The following is a 21,419-nucleotide window of genomic DNA, read 5'->3' as shown; positions in this document are numbered from 1 at the left end:
ATCGATGGTCATCAACGCAGGAGACTCATGGACAGAGGAGAGCAACGGCAGCAGGTTGTATAATGGGGCAAAGTTCCTACCATATTGCTCTGGTGGCTCAATTAAAAGTGCTCAATAGTTTGAATTAATTTTGAAACATAATGAACACACTTTGATAGAGTAAACACGAGGAAAGCTTGTACATAACGGTGTACGCGCTGAAATATAAGGATTCACTATGCCTAATTTATTGCCGATCGTAGTTAAGGATCGCACATGGCTGAGCGATACCAGAGATAGTGGTGGCCAAGGAAACAATCAGGCTGGGAAGCGGAGCAGAATTACTTAGAGAGCGTTTCATTTTCCAGTTAGTTGCTACGTCGCTAGGAGGACGTCTTATCATCATTAATCGTGACTCGAAATGGGGTCGAAAGCTGACGCTTCGAGCTACACGAACGACCGAGGCTATTAACCGAGGGATTCTCGGTAACGAGGGAAAGATCCGGCACTGACTAGACTCACCAGATGACACGCTAACAGACCACGGTGTGTGCAGCATGGGGTGTCACCACACAAAAAGGTCATTAAAATGTCTCGAAATGGCAGAAATTATCTCACGTGACAGGGCGATAAAACAAAGCATCAAGTGGCTTCCCCGTTCCCGAGAACCAAAGGATGGAGACGGCTCATTTTACGGACCGTTGAAAATCGGGAAAAACTACCCGTAGCTTAAGGAAAGCGACGTTCTTTGTTGCTCTGAACGACAAACCCGTTTTTGTTACCTTACTTACCCAATATTGGTTTTGTTTAACATCTAAATATGGCGAAATAAATCAAAGATCATCGTTTGTCATGGCCATGCTGGAAGTGATCTGAGGCCTCGAAGAACACGAAATACTCGAATTTTACAACTCGAATCGGGCAGCCCTTAGTGTGGCCTGTTTGTTGCTCCGGAATGCCCACCACAAAGCTGCCTTCGAGTTGGACGAGAAGGCGGCGAGTAATTAAAAGTTCACCACCTCCACCCGGAACGGGCAGGCTTTTCCGGTCCGATCCAATAAAGCACTCATAATAACGGCGTGGCCAGAGCAATTACGCTCAAAGACGGTGGTCGTTAGCAGCGAGGAAGCATGGCCCGAGAGTGTACCCCGGTATCACGCCAACCTGCGCCATTTGCCGTCATCAGCAGCGAAAGACAGCATGCGACCGGCGCCTGGGTGGCGCATCTTCTTCTGGCGAATGCGAAGGAGCAATAACAGTCCATCGGTGAACTAATTTAGTGATTATGCAAATGAACACCTCACCGAGCTTTGGTGGTGCCGGTCCGGGCCGTCCTTCTTGCCGTCCGTTTTCTTCAAACAGCAAGGATCGCCCTGGCCGCTGATGTCTTCCAGGCAGTGACAGTTTGCCGAGGCGCAAACGGGCCTGGTGTCAGGGCTAATTGAAGAATAATAGATAGTTTCAATATCCGATCTGAGAAAGCACGCGCCACGGCGGGCGGCGGGCTTGGAAACTCTGTCATCTTCCATTTCGGAGACCAAATCAGCGACCCGGTGACGATGGCCATCAGTGAAGACTGCCGTGTCCTGGTGGTCCCCGATGGCTTCCTACCGTACCGTGTCGTTCATTTGGCGCTTCCCTTTTCGATCGTTCTCGGTTGTGCAAATAAGGGCACGACCCGACCCGACGGTGAAATCATCTTGCTAAGACATTCGGATGATGGTTTCACAAGCTCCGGTGCCGTTTCTTTCGTTCCGATCGTCGTTCCCGGTGTGGCCAGTGATTTTGACCACACGGACAATGAGCAGCAAGCAGACTGGGGACAGGGGGAAAAGAAACACAACAACAATTCGCATCCTTTCATTTTGTGATTTCACGAGTTCACTTACCAAAAAAGAAAAAAGTTTATTCTTATCAAATTTCAAAGTAAACATATAATAAGAACCGTACAGAAGGTGGCAGCAGTAGAAGAAGAAGGAGCAAAGAATGGTTTTGGATGGTTCGATTTTTCCTCTCTGTTTGACTCCGACCCTACCGGGGGTGGGAAAGGGGAACACCGGAACCGGCAGCCAATGGAACCGGAAACGTAACGGGCGCGTAAACAAAAGCGAAACAAAAAGGTTTAGAAAACGACGCATTATCCGTCGCTCCTCTTGGCCGGTCTCCGATTGCTGATTGGTATTGGAATTTTGTTTTCTTTTATTTTCCGGCGCCTTGGCTATGGCGAAAAAGTTAAAGGAGGATATCTTGAGCTCCGGGGCTCGCAAAACCCTCAGCGAGAGGGCGCCGAATGCCTTTGGTGCTTTCGGGGCAAAGTTTGTGACGGGATCGTGGAGTGATTGTGGAATAAAGCAACACGCACCACGACCCGGGGGGTGCAACAAGATTTTGGGTTCCCTTTTTTCAGCAAATCAAACCGGTTCAAAACGAGGCCGGAGATGGAAATGGAACAAAAGATATTTTGGACAAAACAAAAAAGTCGGTGAAAAGTTTTTTCTTCGAACACCGAGAACGCAATTTCCGGAAGTGAAGGGCTATTTGCTATTAACTCTCGAAACCACGATGGATGCGCTCTTTGCTGTTCAAAACGCGAAACAAAAAAAAAACAGACCGGAAAAGAAGAAAGGCCCAATTTACGACTCTTGAAAAGGAAACAATTGGGATGCTTTACTCCTCTTTCTTCACGAATACACATCTTTTTCTATGCGACACTCCTCCGCAGTATCGCAGTATCTCCTTCCGATGTATATAATATATATATATATATATATTCATATATAAGTACCTAGTGTATATAATATATAGTTAAGTTTTTCTTCTTTTCTCTTTTCATCATCGTTCTCATCTGTGTATCCTCTTTTTTGTTAAATCGAATTTCGTTTCTTTTTCACTAATAGACTTTTTCACAATGTCCACGCTGCTGACTGCTGCCACGATGCTGTGTGTGAATGATTTTGCTTCCTCTGTGTTTGTTTCACTGTTTGATGCTTCTTTTTTCGTTTTTTCTCTTTTTTCATCTTAGGTTTTCCTATAAACTGGCACATTTAGTGTTTCACGTATCGCTCTCTCTCTCTCTTTCGCTCTCTTTGTCTGTGTTTGTCTCTCTACCCTCTGTGTGCGACTTCTTCTTGCTGCGTTTATCTAATTTATAATTTTGTTTCTGATGCGCGTCCGGAAAAGTCCGACTTTTTTCTTGTTTTATACATTATACGCAACCAACGTGGTGAGAAAACCGAAGCTCACTGTCACCTCGCCGTTGGCGCTTCTTTTGCCTTTTGACGAACGAAGTGCGAAAGAACGATTGGGGGTAAAAATGAAAATTGGCATTTCCACAATTTTTTTCTCCATTGTTGTTCCCAGTTTTTCCGGGGCCCGGGGTTTTCGGTCGCCACACGTAACACATTGGACAGTAACTCTTTGAAACACTACGAGAGCACCGATTACCGGTGGTGCGACACAAACACGTGTGGATTGTGTGTGTGTGTGGAGAATAATTGTTTCTCGCATTAGCACTACAAAAACTTACGCACTACCACAACTGAGAACAACATAAGCGGAAGGAAACAGGGAAAAGAAACGAAGAAACCTTCTACAATGGGTGGCAAACAAAACAAAAACTCGTAAACATGTTGGTATAAAGCATGTTAAACTAATCACTACCAATGGTTCGGCGCTACACGACATAAGACCTCTCCGCTTCGTACGGCACGGACAAACAGCGAAACATTTACACACTACATTTTCGATTGAGAAAAAAAAACGTACCTTATTGACGAGTTTAATATTTATACAAATAAATTTGGTTTCTGCCGTTTATAATGCGACGCTGCCTGATTGGTTCGCATGCGTGCGCCCATACTTTGCAACATACTGCAAATTTACACTGTACAGTTTACTAATGACGACAACGACGACGATGATGATGATGATGATGATGATGAAGATGATGGTGGTGAACTATTGGTGAGTTCCTACACCCCGCGGTTCTGATCTGGGTTCATCCAAAATTGAATTATCCTACACTTACAGTTGTATACACACGCGCGTTGTGTTTAGCATACTTCTACGCACGCAGCTTTACGCGTGTCCTGTGCTCCTTTTAATTTTGCTAGTGACCGATACACTCCCGGTTTACGCAGCTTTCGTAATTGCAGTGAGCTGCGTGTCGTGTCCACTGATCCACTGCCCATAGCTCCCACTTTTAAACATTATTCAGTCATTATTACGGTTTGTAGCACTACCGGCCGTACCAGGAACCCAGTTTATGGAGTATCATTTTGCATTATGGTTGGAGTAAGTAAGGAACCAAATGGTCGATTGAATGCATGATGCAGCTGAACGGTGGACGGCAAAATTGGCAAAGCTTCGTGACGGTGGCGTCCACATCCACTCGGGGTTGCCCTTGGTTACACATAAGTTAACAGATAAATAGATTTGGCGTACTGTGATTGATTGTGCAGTTTTAATTAGAAATTAAAAGCACAACACACATGCGGGGCGCATATCGCGACAGTCTCGACGGATCAAACACTGTGTTGTGACTTTAATGTTGTTAGTTACGAATGAAACTGTGGTCGATCCGGCCCGATCCGGTGATGAACGACTTGTGTGACGGTTCCACAGCAGCAGCAGCAGCATGGCAGATGGCTTCAATTAGGTAAATAATTGTAATTGAACTAGCTGTGGGGCAGCGAGGCGCACCGAGTGCGTGCAATCCCCCCGCCGTGGCGTGTCGGATTTACATAATGAAATAATTAATCATAATCAATGAGTTTAAATCAGAGGTAACTATCATTCACATTCACACCTTATGGGTCGAATTAGGGCTTGCGGGCTGTTCGAATGTGAGGTCGAAGTTCACGGGTTAACGCTCTCCACAGTGCAATATCGGCGTCCACCAATCAGCCTGTCCCAGGCGGCTGCTGGCGACCCCATTTTCCGCAGTTGTTTGATCATTTGCATCTTACTAATAACCCGGGGGGGGTTTCATCAGTGGGTCATCGGAAGTAAACCACCCCGGTGGTTTCGCCGCCACCGGTTCGTGGTCTGCGATAACTCATATTGCGCTAATACGGTGCGCTTATGAAAATTGATAGCGTCCAGCTGCGCGTATTTTGCCTAATAAACACCGAATCATGATGGCACACATCACGAGGACATAAACCCTAATTACAGTGGAAATTTCTGTTCGGCTTCACCCGGGACTCCCCGGGACGATGCAGTGGTCTGCAAAGCTCCACAAACTGGGGGCCTGGACAACGCGCACGCGGGATGATGATCGATTCATCGTAGTATGGGCCACATGCCCTCAAGCCACTCGCACAATTCAGCACCAACTTTGCGCCGTCCAACCGCCCCGCTGGTGGTTGGGAAGGAATTTTGTAATATGAACCCCGAAAGCGGAGTGGTCGATTGTGGTTGCACGACATTCAGCTACTAGCTCCCTGGACTGGACTGGCTCACGTTTCCATCAATTCAACTAATTAGTACAATAATTAAAAATAAAAACAAATTAAACATAAGCCCGGGAAAGCAAACCAAATCGAGGCATCGTTTCGTTCCAACACGAGAAAGACAGAATTCATTCTTAAGAATACTTAAAGGGGAGAAGAGGAAGAAAATAACGTGTAAATAACTAATGATGGGAGTTATCAGACGATGCGAAAGTGTACTAAGGAAAGTGATAGAGCCAAAGGTTGAATGCATGAATGAATAAGTGACATTTAATCCAATTTCACATAAATAGTCCTACGTAAGTAATACGCGCAACACACAGTTGAGTGTTTGTTTTCCGTTTGCCCTCCTCTACATTCTCGCACGTACTGCTATAAACTCACTCGAACCATAGTTTACGTCGCCTAAAATGAGCTACATCTTGCATGGCAAAGTGTGTGTGTGTTTGTTTGTTAATCTGTGAGTGAGCTTTGCTGTTTGTTCGTTGCAGTTTTGGCTATAAAAGTAACGGCAACACCACCATACACAAATGAAACCGGTAAACGTGCATAGTACAGAGATGGTACACAGTACGGTAAGTACGAAAAACATCGAACAAACATTGATCCTTCGGTATTATCAGTGCGACCTCTGGCTGTGCCTTACACTACAACACCACCTAGTTTGTTTCCTTCCCTCAACCGTCACCGTCACAGAGTTCGGTCAATTATCTTTAAGATAACAATCAACACCCAAGATTTCCTTCTAAAGCAAATGGGAACCCACAAAAATAACTTGCCATTCGCCTGCCACACACACTTATCCAAACGCAAGCCTTGGGGAACATTCTATCTTCCCGATTGCACCCGACTCCGTTGCACACGAATGTCCCTCCCTAGTTTCGTAGACTAGTTTTGAACTATTTTGCAAACTAATGCGCGTCCTCGTTTGATGAGGGAAGTGATTTAGAATAAAAAATGAAAAATTAACTAATCAATAATAAGAATAAAATATATGCAATTTAATTCCCCAGCTTTCAGGGAAACGCGATGTTGCGTGCTTTTTCGCAACGTTCTAAATGTTAAAAAAAACAATTTCTACGTTCAGCGCTTGTAAGCATAAGGAAATATGGTAATGAAAGAATCGAATGATGTGTCGGAAAAGCTTGCAGCTTGCTTTCCTCGGCAAAAATGATGACAAACGTGCCGTGAACGGAAAACGGTAAACCCTCTGGTTTCCGATTGTGTAACTTAAACGGTGAAATAGTTGCCAGTAGAGTAAGTAATATTGGTTTAACGAAATCGGTAGGGATCAAAATGTGGTGGATGAAAACGAAATATAAAAATGGTTAAACAATAATTCAAAGCATAACGAATCCAAACTAAAGCAAATTGAAAATTGATAAGAAAAACCGACAAAAGAAAACTGCGTTCCATGAGTGGGACTCATGGCCAAAAAAAAAAAAAAAGATCTATGCGGATCGTAAGCATTGTGGTAAAACAGTTATCTTTTTCTTTCGAAAAGCAGTCCAAAATCAAACCAACCACCAGTCGTCGGTTCGCACAAGCTGTGCCTCAAAAGCTGGTTTGCATGAGTTTGCAAAAATAACTAACTTTCACCTTCTTCGTATGGCCTCTGTGTTCGTTGTCCTACAACGTTTTGTTTGAAACTGCCTCAGCCTTTACCGCCGCCAGTAAGAACACTAAGCTAAGACGTGCAAAACCACACATCGCCATTGTCTGGGCGATCATTCGGTAACTCGCTGTTACAATCGTCAAACAAGGATTTGGGACGAACTAAAAACTGAGATATGCTAGCTTGCGCATTGCAGTCCGAAAAATCAAAACATAACATTTATGTTCCAGTAGCTCTCTCTCTCGGTGATCGTTCTGGAGATCCCGCGTGGTGCCCGCGTGATGATGTGCGGGCTGCTGCTCTCTCCCTCTACGTTACCGGACCGGATGGAGGAACGAACGGTGAACCAGTGCAGTCCGGATTCGCCTTCCTCAGGACGGACTGGTGACTTTGTTCGTTCCCTGGCCGACCGTGGAACTGCCGCTGAACAAGAGGTCGTTGGTGGTGGTGGTAGTTGGGGGGATGGTGGTGATGATGCTGTGGTTCTTAGTGTTGGCCATGGTTCGTCGATTGATTGTTGCGCTTGCGATGATGGTGGCGGCGGTGGCGGTGGCGACGGCAGCGGCACAGCACCGGAGGAGCCGCGCGTTCACTGTTGCCGCCAGCTGTTCCAACTCCTAGTACGGCTTCGAGGCGTCCTTCGAGCGTTTCAGCTGCACCTTCAGCCGCTTGGTTCCGATCTGGAAACCGTGCATCGCCTGGATGGCGGCCTGGGCCGACGACACGTTGTCGAACGACACGAAACCAAAGCACTTCGATAGGTTCGTCTGCTTGTCGATGAACACCTTCGCCGACACAACGTTACCGAACGGAAGGAACGTCGACGCCAGATCCGTATCGGCGAATTCCTGTGGCAGGTGATAGATAAACAGATTGCAACCTTCCGGTCCTGTGGCGCGTCATGATGGGTGACCGAAAGAGAGAGCAGAAAGACACAAAAACATGAATTAACACTTGGCCCACGGTGACAGGGGGCGCCGCTTTGAATGTAGAGATCGGATGTGCCACGAAAACCAAAAAAAGAAAAATCCGGAACTAGTCTTTGCTGTCCACCCATCCGGGGAGTAGTATTTTGCGCTAGCGAAAGCCGCGAAACCACATTCGCAAGCATCGGGTGAAATCTTAAGCTGCGGCCGTGCGCAGGCGCGGTCGGCGGTGTCGGCGTGGCCATGCAAACGTACCTTCGATCTGCTTTCCGGCAGCGGCTGCCACCGCCGCTTGCGCTAGCGTCGGTGTATTTAAAGGCGTCGGGGTGAATGCTGCAGTGGCTGCGGCGGAGCCAAACTGCGGTAAGGCGGCGTATGATGTCAGGCTGCTGGCGGCTTCGGCTCCGGTAGTCCCTGTTCCGGCCCGGAAGGAGGATGAAATGACAACGCAAAGCGCAAAGAAGAGTACCACTTCGATTAGTGAACAAGAAGCATTGATGCGATGGTGACAAGGCTTTTGTTTGTTTGTTTTTCGATGACTGAGCAAAGCTACTGAGAAACCAGGCAAAATGCAAAATCAAACACGTTCGACTCAGTTTTAGTACCGAAAAATTGATATCATCATTCCGAAAGAACTTTAAAAAACAGAAACGCATATTCAAAACAAACAGAAGTAACAAAGCGTCAATAAAGGAGAGGCATTACCAAGAAAAAGGAGCGAACAAATCGGACAAACGGATTATATTGTTTGGCAGAGTAGTGAAAGTACAACGAAGCTACGAAAAAGATTCACATTTCAACATGCACTCAACCGTTGTCTACTGTTCAATAGTTAATTGAATAATTATTTGATGCTATTTTATGTTCATGTTTTATGTGTCTCATTGCATGTACATAACTATTATTGAGCTGTTAAGAAATAAAGAAAAAGCTGGAAGTAAAATCGAACTGCTCGATATTAAGGTCCATGCGTTAAACACTCAGCGTAGGTTAGTTTGAAACCAGAGTACTCAGTAGTGCTACCCGGTCCGATAGTGATTGGTGCGCACTGCTCGGAACAAGGATGTGCGTGTAACCTTGTTAATATTGTACAAATTAATTTATTATCCTCGCGTTAACGCTGCATTAGGTTCTAAACAACGGGGCAAAGTAATTACATATTCCGCGAATTGAGCCAGACTCCCTCTTTTATCATTCGAGTGGACACAGTCTCTGCTTCTGATGCGCGCCCCCGTGATATCGACCGAATCACGCGTCGATTGCAGTTCGTCCGGATCCGACCGAAAACCGGGGACACACCCGCCCCGTACGGCAAGCTAATTAAATTTTTATGAAGTTTCCGCGCGTTTTTCCACTCATTTAGCGAGAGTGGTCATTCCTTTCGCACCGCAGCACTGCGGTGTACGACGACACGTGGTGTGGTGCGAGCGCGGCCGGTGAAGAGTGCGCATCGTGTCGTGTGCGCCCCTCATCATATGCAACCACCGGGGTACACCACGCACAGGCGCGCTTCGGGGATCCTTTGGCACACACATTTTATGACGGATCGGCGGCCGGTGCAACTGTGCGAGCCGGGTGATGATGCCGGGGCTTCCCACAGGCAATCAGGCCGGGTTTATATCGAGTTATACTTTACACATCCTGTCCGCCGAACCATTGAGTCGGTAGTTCTCGTTAAGCCTCGCAGTCGATGCAGTATCGTGAGTGACAGAAACGGCAATTTGCTTCACTTTTACCTTTTTACAGCCGCATAAACGATGCGCGTGCGTGGACGCGCGAGGGCAGCGCGCGCGGGCGAATAATTATTACCGTTTTAATTTTTCAACACTTTTAAAAGGGTTTGTGGTGCCGGCGGAACATGATTAAATTTTCATCCTTGCTGGCCACCCGGAACTGGTTTGGTGTGTGTGAGTGGTGGACGTCGTTACATTTAATAAAATTCGAATTAGATTAGACACTCTACTGCTGCCGCCGGTGAAGCGTGGAAAGTCTGCAAAATACTATGGCCATGCAATCTTCCTCTCTCTCTCCCTGTTGCTCTGTGGAGGATGTAATGTTGTCCGAAAACATATTGCACACCCGCTTAAGACTATAATTGTTATCCAAAACGTAAGCCAAACTGGTTAATGACGGTAAAATATCAGAAGAAAGAAAAGCACACTCGGAGGAAACGGGTTACATGCACCGATGCTGTCAGAAATCTACACGCAAGTCAAACTTACACACGCAATAGGTAATGGTTAATGCTTCCCTCCGAACAAGCTTGGATTGGAAATAAGAGAAACAATAAAACTCCACAAAGCGCTACCGAAGGCGAACAAACAGTAGTAAAGTAAAAGAACAAAGTAAACACTCCGCGTCGTATAATATCGTATACAAAAGGGAAACACAACCGTTAGCAGCCACAAACGCATATGCAAAGAAAACTAAGACCCAGTCCAGGAAAGAAAAGCCGGTGGCATTCGGGGGTTGCAGAACGGAAGTGGGGCTCACCTGACGTCGCTGTCTTCCCTAATAGACTGGCTGTGCGAGGAGATCGGGAAAAGGCGGAACAGTTTAAAGGGTGCGCGCGTGGGTTCGTGACACAGAATGGACAATCGCGGATGTTGGTCGTTGATGACGGTGACGGTAGCCAAGAAGAGATGGAGCCAAAAAGAGAGAGAGAGAGAGAGACACGGATTGATGAGACACCATGAACCGGAAGGAAGGGTCGGCCGGTTGGTTGTGCTCGGGGAATGCTAGAAAAGAGGCCCTAAAACTCCGGAAGTGGCGCTGAAGGGAATGCGAAATTAATTTGTTCCTCTTCACGCCTTGATTCACGCCCAGTTGGCCGGCCATTGGCCCCCATTTTCGGGGCAAGTTCACGCCAACGCGATTTTCATGAAGGGTTCGAGAAATCGACACTAATTTAATTTAATATTACGCGCAGGTACGCGTCGAGTTAGGGCCCGTTTTCTAGCCCGCAGGAAGAGGGGAGGCCCGCCCGGGCTCGGACTATACACTGTCCCATTCCGTCGGGGCCTGCAAGAGCCGGTCCCGATGGCGGCGCTGGGGCGAGTCCACCAGTTGGCGAATCCATTTCGGTGTGATCATAAAATCGTTTATTGCCTCGACAAGGAGCACTTTTATGGAACCGAGGATGATTGCGATCGTCCATTACTGGCAACAGGCAACAAGCTTTCCAGCACCAAAGGGCGGGACGGGGGGACGATGCATCCCGGCACGGAAGTCGAACGGACCCTGTGGAATACACCGGGAGGCCTAGAGCGCCCGCGCACAGGTGAAGAAGCCATAAAACAGATAAAAGTAAAATCGTTCATCTTTATAACTTTTACGACTGTTTTAATGGGACATTGTTGTTGGTGGTGTTGGTGTGCTATGATTTTGTTGCTCGACCGTTCCGACCGGTGTTCGTCAATTTCCACGAGCGCGCCTTCGATATTAATTTTCCTTTTTTGCGCCCCCATCTGGCGCACTCGGCGACCCCGAGGACAGGAGCCGCCCGGACCCGGACAGGAGTCACGGAAGCGGCGGATTGATATTCGACCGGCCGCAACGGAACCGTTGTCGTAAAAAGTTATACATCGCCCATTCCCCGGCCGACACAACCCAAGGGGGGAGCGCCGTCCGAGGAGTGGCCATCGCCATCGTAATGTTCACTTGAAGAAGGATCTTCACGCCACTCGGGATGTGGCGGGATTATTTGTGTAGCCGTCCCGGCCGACAGGACGAACTGGCTGCGAACTGATCCTCTATGGCGCGGGGTGGTATAAGTTGTATCATAATCATATCCATTTTCCAGGACCCGAGGCACGCATCCCCAGCCAGCGGCTAAAGTTGGCCGGACGGTACTTTTTAAGAACTCTAGTGCAAACTTTACTCTCAGACTTTAGAGCGGGCTCTTTACGTTTATCGCTCACCGATCCCCGGTCGGGTCGTTTCGGTGGAGGATTAAGCCGGATTAGGCAAACCCTCCCGATGGCATAAACTATGCACGACTAGACGGCGCTGCACTTTTCACGGTGCTTCACTGGCGTTCTCTCTCTCGGGTCGATATTTTGCGTATTTGTGGCACAAAACATTAACAAATAAAGCGCATCGGGTGTTCTTCTTCCGTCGGAAGAACCGGAGGCACTGCGCCAAACGTCGATCCGAATGGCGTTAATTACGACACTAAAACGGTGCATAAATGATGCCGACAAATCGGGTCCGCGGCCACCCGAGGCACAGTTCCACTGAAAAATGCATCGCCCCCATTATGCGTCAATCACCCGGTGCCGGTGCCGGTGGTCGGTGGTCGTCGGTTGCAGCAAGGATACTTACACAAGGATGTCGCTGCATTGCTGATGGCCGAGACCGGTGTCTGGGCAGCTGCTGCGGCCGCAGTTTGCAGCGACGGTTGCGCCATTGCGGCCAGCGTCACCAGGTTCTGCATCGAAAGAGGTCCCAGAAGGTTGGCGGCGGCAGTTGCGGAGCTCGTGTCAGTCTGTGCGCTTAGTCCTGCGTGTGGCCATCCATCCATCCGCGCGTCCGTAGGTGAGTTTCCGAGCGAGCAACGAGAGAAAACAGTACCGTTAGCTAATCCTTCTAGGAACACAATCATCCACGCAAAACCTCCCCGAAAACCCATTCATCTTCGTCACGATCTGCTAAACGGCGGTGGCAACGACGGTACCAAGCGGTAGGGTTTCTTTCCTTCCGATGTGAGACGCCACTTGCTGGTGCCAGCCTCGACCCGGTGGTCACCTATTCCGTCACGCACGTTCCGTGTCCAGAGCGTTCTTGAGACGGCCGGCCGCCGGCTGCGCGTGTGCACGTGCGTGACGGGCGTTAAATTCGTTTATTTATGATCCATTGAACAGCGAAAAACTGGTGCGACGACATTGGCGACGGAGGGCTCAAGGCTGAACACCGGTGACAAAATGGTGTGTAGCACCGGGGCCCTCTTGGAGGATGTGCTAGTGACCAGTGAATGTTCCGTTCAAACAGTTTGTAAGGATTTTTCTTTAAAAACAACTCCTGCTTCACTTGGGTCGATCGTACAACCCAAGCCCGAGTTTGCCCGTCGGAGTTGTCGGACAACCCCGGACGGTCGGTGGACACGCAGAGGATATTAAATCATTTCTAATTCCCATTTAGAGGCGACGGGCTTTTGATGACTGCTATACATTACGTTGTGTTCCCTTCCGGTTCCTTCCTGTGTGTTCCCCGTTGGGTCCTGTCGACGCGAGCGGTCATAGTGAGAGGAGAGAGCTGGGCACTGATTTGCCGCTACGCCACCACCGAAGCAGTGTGCTGCTGTTGAGCAGCTTTCAGCAATTGCCTTGTTTTAATGAAGGTCCACCGACCAACCGCTACCGTACCGACCCGGTGCGGACCAGGCTGGGCCTCATTTTGCGCCTTTTGCGCCACTAATGTAGACCACCCTACACTCTCTGTGTGCGCCGACCTACGCCGACGGTTGGTTCGTTGGCCGGTCGTCCTTTTCGGGCCCGGCGGGCAAAAAGGAATTTAGAAACAGGTAATTATGTAACCGAGAACCGTCCATTTTGGGAGGGGTTCGGTTGGTTACGACGGGCCACGACGGCTGTTCATTATAGTGCCGCCTAGTGGATTAAATCGATTAAGGCGAATGATTTGTTTGATTAACCTGCTGTCACTGGTCACGGGACATTAGGCAAAGATTGGGTCGCTGACCGCCGGCCCGGTAAAGGTTGATTTAGTAGCAGAGCTTTGGGGCTTTTGGTGGCAGATAATTGAGGGCATGCATCCCATATCCTGCGTGTAGTGGCCCCTCTTCCCGAGAGCTCGATTCCAAAAACGGTCCAAATCCGATGGAAAGAGCGGAAAAACGGTAGCACTCTAATCTTCTTCCCGTGGCCGCCGCCGAGTACTAAAAGTAGAGTTTCATGTTTTTCACGCTCGGCGCGCAGGCCGTCAGAAAAGTGAAATACATTATTCAAATACATATGCCTCGGTCCGGACACCGGGGCACAGCTCCCCGTTCGTTCCCAGAGGAGCGGCGCCGTGCGTGACTTTCAATTCGGTAAGTAATTCGTCAGAAACCGGCGGGGATTCACCCATCGGGGATGCTCCGGCGTAACGCACCTTGCAGGATTTGCTGCTGTTGCGCGACGGCTTGCAGCTGCTGGAGCAGCGTCATCGGCGGGGAGATGGCGTCGGCCGCTAGGAACGGTGTCTGCTGCTGCGGTGGGTTCGGGTGGGCGGTCGCGGTCAGGGGCGTTACCGACTGCGTAATCGGCTGATTGATGCCGGTAATGTTCCACAGGTTCGACTGCATCTGTTGCATCCGCTTGGCGTCCTTTTCCTTCTGCGTGTCGGCAAACTTCACGACCAGTGGCGCCGAGCAGCCTTCCATCGTTTTGCTCTGGTGCAGTTGCTACAATGGAAACGAAATGGAAGAAGAAAACGTATCACTCAAAAGGACCCTTCGATATGGGCAGGATAGATGCGAAGATCATTGGGGCTTCTCGCTCCGGCTGTGAGTCAGCAAAGTGCCGAAAGGAAAATGTAACGAGAGTATCGCAAACAAAAAGCGAGACGAATCGACGTTGGTAGTGTTATCTGTTTGAACTTTAGCAACTGATTCATCCATCTGATGGTCTGCTGACTTTCGCATTCGCAGTGGTAAAAAGCTAGCTTTTTCTTTCTAAAAAGGATTGCCCCACTAAAGCTAGTCAACCGATGGGTGCTCTATCTTCAACGTGATCTTAATGTTGGGTCAAGTCTTTTGCGCAGCTCTGGTACTGTTTTTAATGATTTTTTCTGCATTTACCAGTTACCGATCTTTGAAAGGGTTAGATCAGGTTAACAATTGTGCCTGACGTTTTGCAGGGATTATTATTTTTTTTGCTACCTGCTGAAGAAAACTGCTACAGAATCACATCAAATGATTGTCGAAGCTTGTTTTTGTAAAATCGCAGTGCTTTGAGTGGTTAAAAAAAATAAAAATGGCAATTTTGACTTAACAACTAAAAACACCGGAGGACACCAAAAAAGGACTTTCTGATGGGACAGAAAAGTGTGATGCATCACAAACTCCTAAAACCTGGTGAAACTGTTACTTCCAATCGCTACTGACAACAAATGATCAATTTGAACTATGCATTGATCGAAAAACGACTAGAATGTCGTATCTTGTCGTCGGCGCATGGAGGCGCCAGGTGGGGTTTAACCTGGCGCCTCCATGACCCACAAAGCAAAACTGGTTCAGGATACCATCAAATCACTTGGCTGTAAGCTGCCATCCCCTCACAGGATTTACCAGACTTGGTTCTTTCCGAATATCATTCATTTTCATCGATGCGACACGTATTGGCTGAGCAGCACTTCGTTTCCTACGAGGAAGCCAAAATTGGATGACTTATTGGTTTGCTTCAAAAGACGAACAATTCTTTCGTCCGGGAATCCACGATTTAGAAGAGAGATGGGACATACACATTTGATTTCTTAAAAAAAAGTCCGATTCCCAAGGGGTAGACCTGCGGTTTAGGGAACCAAGAAGGATTAGAAAACAATTTTCATCATGTTTATGTTAATCATTATCAACTGTAAACTTCCATCATGTTTAAGGATAGATTGATAACTTAATCGGAGTACAAAACATGTTTTAAAGCCGATCTATGGGAAGCTTCTCATCAGTCTCTTACCGTGTTCCGTTACTATTTCCTCGAGTTTCTTAACTTTCCCTTGGTGGCTTGGTTTATGTAAAACGATTTAAAAACCACCTCGAAACCACCCAAAACATTGCCGCGGCACCTTTTATGTCTAATGTGTTGTCGCTTCCCACAAACGACAATGAAGGATTATTTTAGATGATACTTAAACGCTCGAAATGTCGCCCTCTCCGTTATTGAAAGCAACGACACGTGGCCGGTGGCGACGGTGACGCAGTGGCGAATGTGAGTGTTAATTTCTTGCCGAATTATTCCTAATGGTAGTTGGCGGTACTTTCGGCGCGGCCGCGCGGTTAGTTGCTCCCTGGCGCCTCATTCACGCGCTGCGGCCTTCCAGGTGCCAGACAGCTAGAGGCACTACACACCACCGCCGCCGCCGTCATCAACCGTCGTCGTCATTTTGAAACGTTTTCATCTTCACCGGCCGGCGGGCGGGATAAAGTTACCGGCCCGCTCCTTCCACAGGGACTCGGGACCAAGACTCGTACCACAGCGGAATAGTCGACGCCGCCGAACAACCGAAAGTATTATTGTGTGTGTGTCTGTGGCACGGTGCTTAAAAATCATAAAATTTACATAGAGCGGTTCGTTCGTTTCTAATGATCCAGTGGCGTCGTCGTGTGTGTTGTCGGTCGGATGGTTGGTGTCGTGTTTTTCGTGTCACCAATCGGCAGCCAGACAGACAGACCGGCAGACGCCAGATGGGAGGAAGCAGTGGAGGGTTTGCACCTTTAATCGCGAATCGACGAGCGGGGTGGGAGCTCTGATACTAAACAAAAGCTCGTTAGCATACCGTGACAAGTGGTCCCGGCGAAGGGGACACCGAAAAATGCTGAACCGCTTTGCGTTGGGCGCGGATGCGCGCCTCGGGGTCTGCTAATGACACTCGATTGACGAGACGGCGACTTGGGGGCTCGTTACTTTTACTGCGGCATGTTGTCGGGGGCTGGGCAGTGGTACATAATTATAATCTTATGAAAAATAAAAGTAACATTTGCGCCAATAACACAACCATTATAAGCTCGTTCTCGGGGCTCGAGGCAGAGTCGGGACGGCGCGATGTAAATGCGCGATGTAGAATTCATCGTCCGGGCGCCAATTCGAGTGTCGTAAGAAATAATCGTAACAAGTTGCGCCACCGTGAAGGAGAGCACCATCGGTGACACGCGAGCGGGACGATCGCGCTCCGAACGGCTCACAGCCTTTTTTGCCGATCCGCCTTCCGCCGGCAATCCAATAAAAAATAATAACGACCGCGTCGTCCGTCCCTCGCATTTCGCGCCGGAAATTGATGCCATTGCTTTCGAATGGCGCGCGGTTGTGGTGCTTGACTTTTTCCACCCCGCGCACACAAAGTCAGCTTCATTACACACATTACTACACGGTGGGAACAGAGAAAAAAGGGACAGACCATTGCCGGTGCTTCTTCTTCCATCATTTTCCAGACGCCAAACTAGTGCAAAAACAAAAACTTTCCTCTATCGTCTCTGCCATTCGGCGGTTGCTGCAGGAGACGATGCAGCAGAACGCCAAGGCGCTAGGGTTTTTTGTGGTCCTCGGAGGTTGATAATAGTGGGGTTTTCGCACTTCTCCGAGTCGCGAAAAAAACAAACTTGTCAAAAACAACCATCACCATCACATAAACGATGATTATTGTTATCGATGTTTTGCATATCGTTATGCTGCGCGCTGGTGGTGTAATGCTTTTGCTCGCCCTAATGGGGTCCCGCCCTTTGGCTCACAGCGCAGTTTGCTCCATTAGCGGGGGCCAAAGTTCACAAATTGTTGATGTTTTCTGCTCCACACCCATCGATTTGGGGAACGATGAATTTTACCGCAGCATACCGCAAAAAAATCATTCGCGCGATTCATTATGTATTCCTAATGATTATTCTTAAAAACAAAACGTTTGAAAGCGTTTGCTAACGATTCCCGGGTCCCTTGTTTCCGCGTTCGTTGTTCAAGTGCGAGGAGCTTAATACGATGAAAATGATTGTACGAAATCGTTTTACAATCCCTTGATTTAGCAACCTTGCAAAAGTGTTTAAAAAAATAAAATTCCGAAAATGCAATCACACAGTAGCTGAAATCGGGAAGGTTCAGCAAATTAAAGCTTATTCTGGAACGCATGCGGGACTGGCGTGACGGTGCGATGTATGATAAAATAATTGGACCCCCCCATGCTCACGCCGTCTGTAATAAGTCATTCGACCGCCACGACTAACAGATTAATATCATAAAAATCGTTAATTCCACATCATCAATCATAAAATCGTTTGTTATCCCGCAGCATCCCTGCGCCGCCCGCGTCCCACGATGCGTCTGTGTGTTCATTCGAGAGGTCGGCATGAAAAGGATAACATATCCTGCCACCGGTCATCAGCCCGGGCCGGGTGTTCGAGGGGGCTCAGATAACGAATCATTAAAAACACCGCCAGCTTTCTACCTTCCGTTTGTTTCACGGCATCCCGAACCGGTATCGGGCCACCGGGGGGCGGTGGATGCAATTTATGTTTCATTCGGGAAACTCTCCCGTGCCTTGCCCGGGTTGGACGCGGGGTGTGTATCCATCCGGAGGCTCCGAGTAAAAATTGACCAGCAGCACAATACAATGACCGGAGGAACCGGGGGCGGCCTCTCGGTTCTGTTTGATGGGCTCTCATCTGGCGATGATTACTCAAATCCAAATCCCAATCAATCGACTCAATGGGCAGGAAAAATTTGAGGAATATCCATTTTCAATTTAATTAAACCCCCAGCAATTAATTCAATTTCACTTAGGCGGGCCATTACCACCACCGCGCGCGCACACGGCCAACACGTGGCCCCCGGGTGTCTTTATATTTTGTAGAGTCTTTTTACGCTCAAAAGAATCGATCCTTTGATGTTCGTGCGGTCCATGTTTTGCACGCGGTTTCGGTGTTGCTGCACAGTAAAAATGGTGCAAAAATAGCATTACACTAATTGTCACTAATTGCGGCGTATGTTTGTGCGTCGTTGAACCACACTCTTTATTTCGCTCCGACCGGCCACAGTAATTGATTGATGCGTTAAATTGTAACATCATTTCTCTTAAATCAACACGCGCGCGCGGCTTATTCGCTGGGGATGTTGGCTTTAACTGACCAACTGACTGATGTGCCAGTGGCCACCCTAGTCGCCCTGCATTACCAACCCAGCAGCGGCGGCAACCGAACGATCGGCAGAATCCATTAAACTGATACAGCGAAATAAATAATGGCAGCGAGCCCCAGTAATGCGTGTGCGAGCGAATCGAACCGGATGCTGCCGGCGGTGGCGGTCACGGAGGCGCATGGGGCACCGACCGCTCTTCTTCCACCGCCGGGCGTCCTCTTTCGTCCACGCAATTCGGTCAGCATTACTAAATGATAGCCACCGTACGGTGGTGGTGAAAGCGATAAATAAATAACCCATTTTTTACATGCACCCAGCACTAACGGTTCCACACCCCGGCTATCGGACCATCCTTGCCGCGCGTTCCGAGCTAGGTGGTGGTTATCACCCTTTCTTCGAAGTCATAAATCAAATCGCAGCTTTGTGGTTCGGGCGGGCTGCACTGGCTGGCTGGCTGGCTGGCTGGATGGCGGGGAAAAAGCTACATTGGCGATGCAGCAACGGCAAACACCACTCTGGAAGACGTCGCCTCGCACGGAACGCCAGCATCCGGGTGGAACTAGCTACACACACACGCGCGGCGCGCGGCTGTGCGATGTGGTTTACGGTGTTGCGAACACAAATATGATTTATTTATTGTCGGGCGACCACCGACACCCGGCATTGACCGGGAAAAGTGTGTGCGTCCCCCGACATCCCGAGGCTCAATTTGTAGTGAGAAACTGTTACCGCGGTGGGGCTAGCTTATCGCGTGCACTGGGGGTTGAAGAAAATTTCCTATCCCGACACGGACACGAATGGGCCACGCGTGCGGTTGATTCGGAAAAAGATCGGAATAGTTTGTAGTGCCACCGCGAAATGGGGGAAATTTAATTAATCTTCCCTGGTTAGCAGACACAGGTCCACCGGTCGGTCCGCTAATCTACTCACCTTAATCGCACTGATCGCCGACTGCTTGGTGGCGAATGTCACGAACGCGCAGCCTTTACTCTGCCCGGACGGGTCGCGAAGCACCGTGCACTCCTCGATGATACCGTGGCCCGAGAAGAGGTGCCGGACGTCGTTCTCGTTATACTTTTTGCTCAGCATTCCCACGAACAGTTTGCGTTCTGTGGAAGAGAAATAAAAGAAACCATGAAAGGAGATTATTAAACGTTTCACCCTCATATTCGACCACGTGGCACCGATGGAGGCGCATGGTGCGTTTCGGACGGCGACCAGTATTTGAATATGCGCGTGTTAAATGAGCCATTTTGTTGAAGCTCCTACCCCGCGTCGGTGAAATGAAACCACAGCATTCGAAACATCTGCCTCCGTACCGTATTGATGTCGTTTTGTTAGTGGCGATAATCCTTGTCGTGACATCGTCGGTTGACAATCAACAGTCAACGGTGCGACGAAATGGATCTCCGTTTCACCCCTCGAAACGAACCAAGACGAACAAGAAAAGAAATTCTAATGAAATCCTCTTATAAATTTATATCTCACCCGGAACCGCCTAAGTTCGCCCTCGCGTTGCGTGTTGTTTGTTTGTGGTTCAAAAATGGCGCCACAAAACGACAACAGCCGCCAAGACCGGCGTGAAAGTTATTCCGACGCACGTTTCGACACGAACAGGCTGAATTTTGGCTTTCCGCAACAACAAGCGAAAAAAAAAATCATTCCGTTAAATCAGCTTTCCGGTTGCGGTCCAAAAAGTTCGCATTCTCCCCGGTCGCCACGCTTGAGTTGCCAGTTGTTGCGTACACTTATCAGTTTTAATCTAAATGTATATGAAAAGGAACAGGAACAAGAACAAAACTCTGCGACACGGAGGAACCCCGGACGACACACTTCATTTGATTCAAAGTTGTTTTTTATGTTAATTTATTCGCCCGTCACCGAATGCGTCCTCTCGCTCTTCATGGTGCGCCCCGGTGCGGCACAATTTGTCCGTTTTGATAGTGAATTTTAACAGCGCGAAAGAGAAATGGCGCTTTCTGATGGAATTTTCTTCGGCCCACGTGGGCATGGCGTAGGTTGCCTTCATCAGTGTCATCTTCAGGATCATCGTCGCAATGTTGCCCGAAAAAGAAAACCGGAAAAGCGCAATGTTGCGAGAGCAAAGGTGCAATCGAGTCGAGCCGAAGCAGTAAACTACCGGCTTTTTTTTCTCTTAAACATAAGCAATATGGAGGTGAACAAGAGAGAGAAAACAATGGTCTTCTTCTCAAGGAACGATCCGTGAAACCGGCCAAAGTGTTGCACACTTTAGCGAGTGAACTAAATTTCATAATGGCTAAATTATACCGCACAAGCTGTTGTTTGTTTAGCTCCGAGCGAACAGTTTCGCTCCCGCCGGTTGGTCTAATCCGGATAAATTATGAACCGACGGTGCGCACTGGTCGCAAGTGTTACCCACGGTTTTTTCCCCGTACGGCAGCGCCTCCTCCGGAAGTGCAACAGACGAGGAGCACACCCGAAATGCAGCAGCAGGACGACAGCGAAACTGTTCTAACATCCGTCGAGCGTTGCTCGAGAAGAAAAACCGTACCATTTTGGGAACGATAATAAGAGGAGCTCCACACTGGCTGGCAACCATTATGCAAACCTCTGCCTGGCGAGATACCGGAAT

General features: G+C 48.6%; 1 protein-coding gene across 1 annotated transcript in view; it reads right to left on the bottom strand.

The window, feature by feature from the left end:
* Nucleotides 1-7,417: 7,417 nt before the first annotated feature.
* The window catches only part of LOC128275204 (CUGBP Elav-like family member 2), a 170,225-nt gene continuing 156,223 nt past the window's right edge, over nucleotides 7,418-21,419 (bottom strand). Inside the window, exons 5-10 of the mRNA XM_053013619.1 lie at nucleotides 19,736-19,914; nucleotides 14,082-14,373; nucleotides 12,297-12,473; nucleotides 10,467-10,496; nucleotides 8,229-8,387; nucleotides 7,418-7,936 (exon numbers count right to left, since the gene is read on the bottom strand). Of these exons, the coding sequence (XP_052869579.1) occupies nucleotides 7,665-7,936; nucleotides 8,229-8,387; nucleotides 10,467-10,496; nucleotides 12,297-12,473; nucleotides 14,082-14,373; nucleotides 19,736-19,914 (1,109 nt within the window). The 3' untranslated portion in view covers nucleotides 7,418-7,664. The remainder of the gene's footprint in view (nucleotides 7,937-8,228; nucleotides 8,388-10,466; nucleotides 10,497-12,296; nucleotides 12,474-14,081; nucleotides 14,374-19,735; nucleotides 19,915-21,419) is intronic.

Source organism: Anopheles cruzii, chromosome 3, assembly GCF_943734635.1.
Source record: "Anopheles cruzii chromosome 3, idAnoCruzAS_RS32_06, whole genome shotgun sequence".
NCBI lineage: Eukaryota > Metazoa > Arthropoda > Insecta > Diptera > Culicidae > Anopheles > Anopheles cruzii.
The sequence above is the reverse complement of the archived record's forward strand: the minus strand, read 5'-3'. Positions and strand labels throughout refer to the sequence as shown.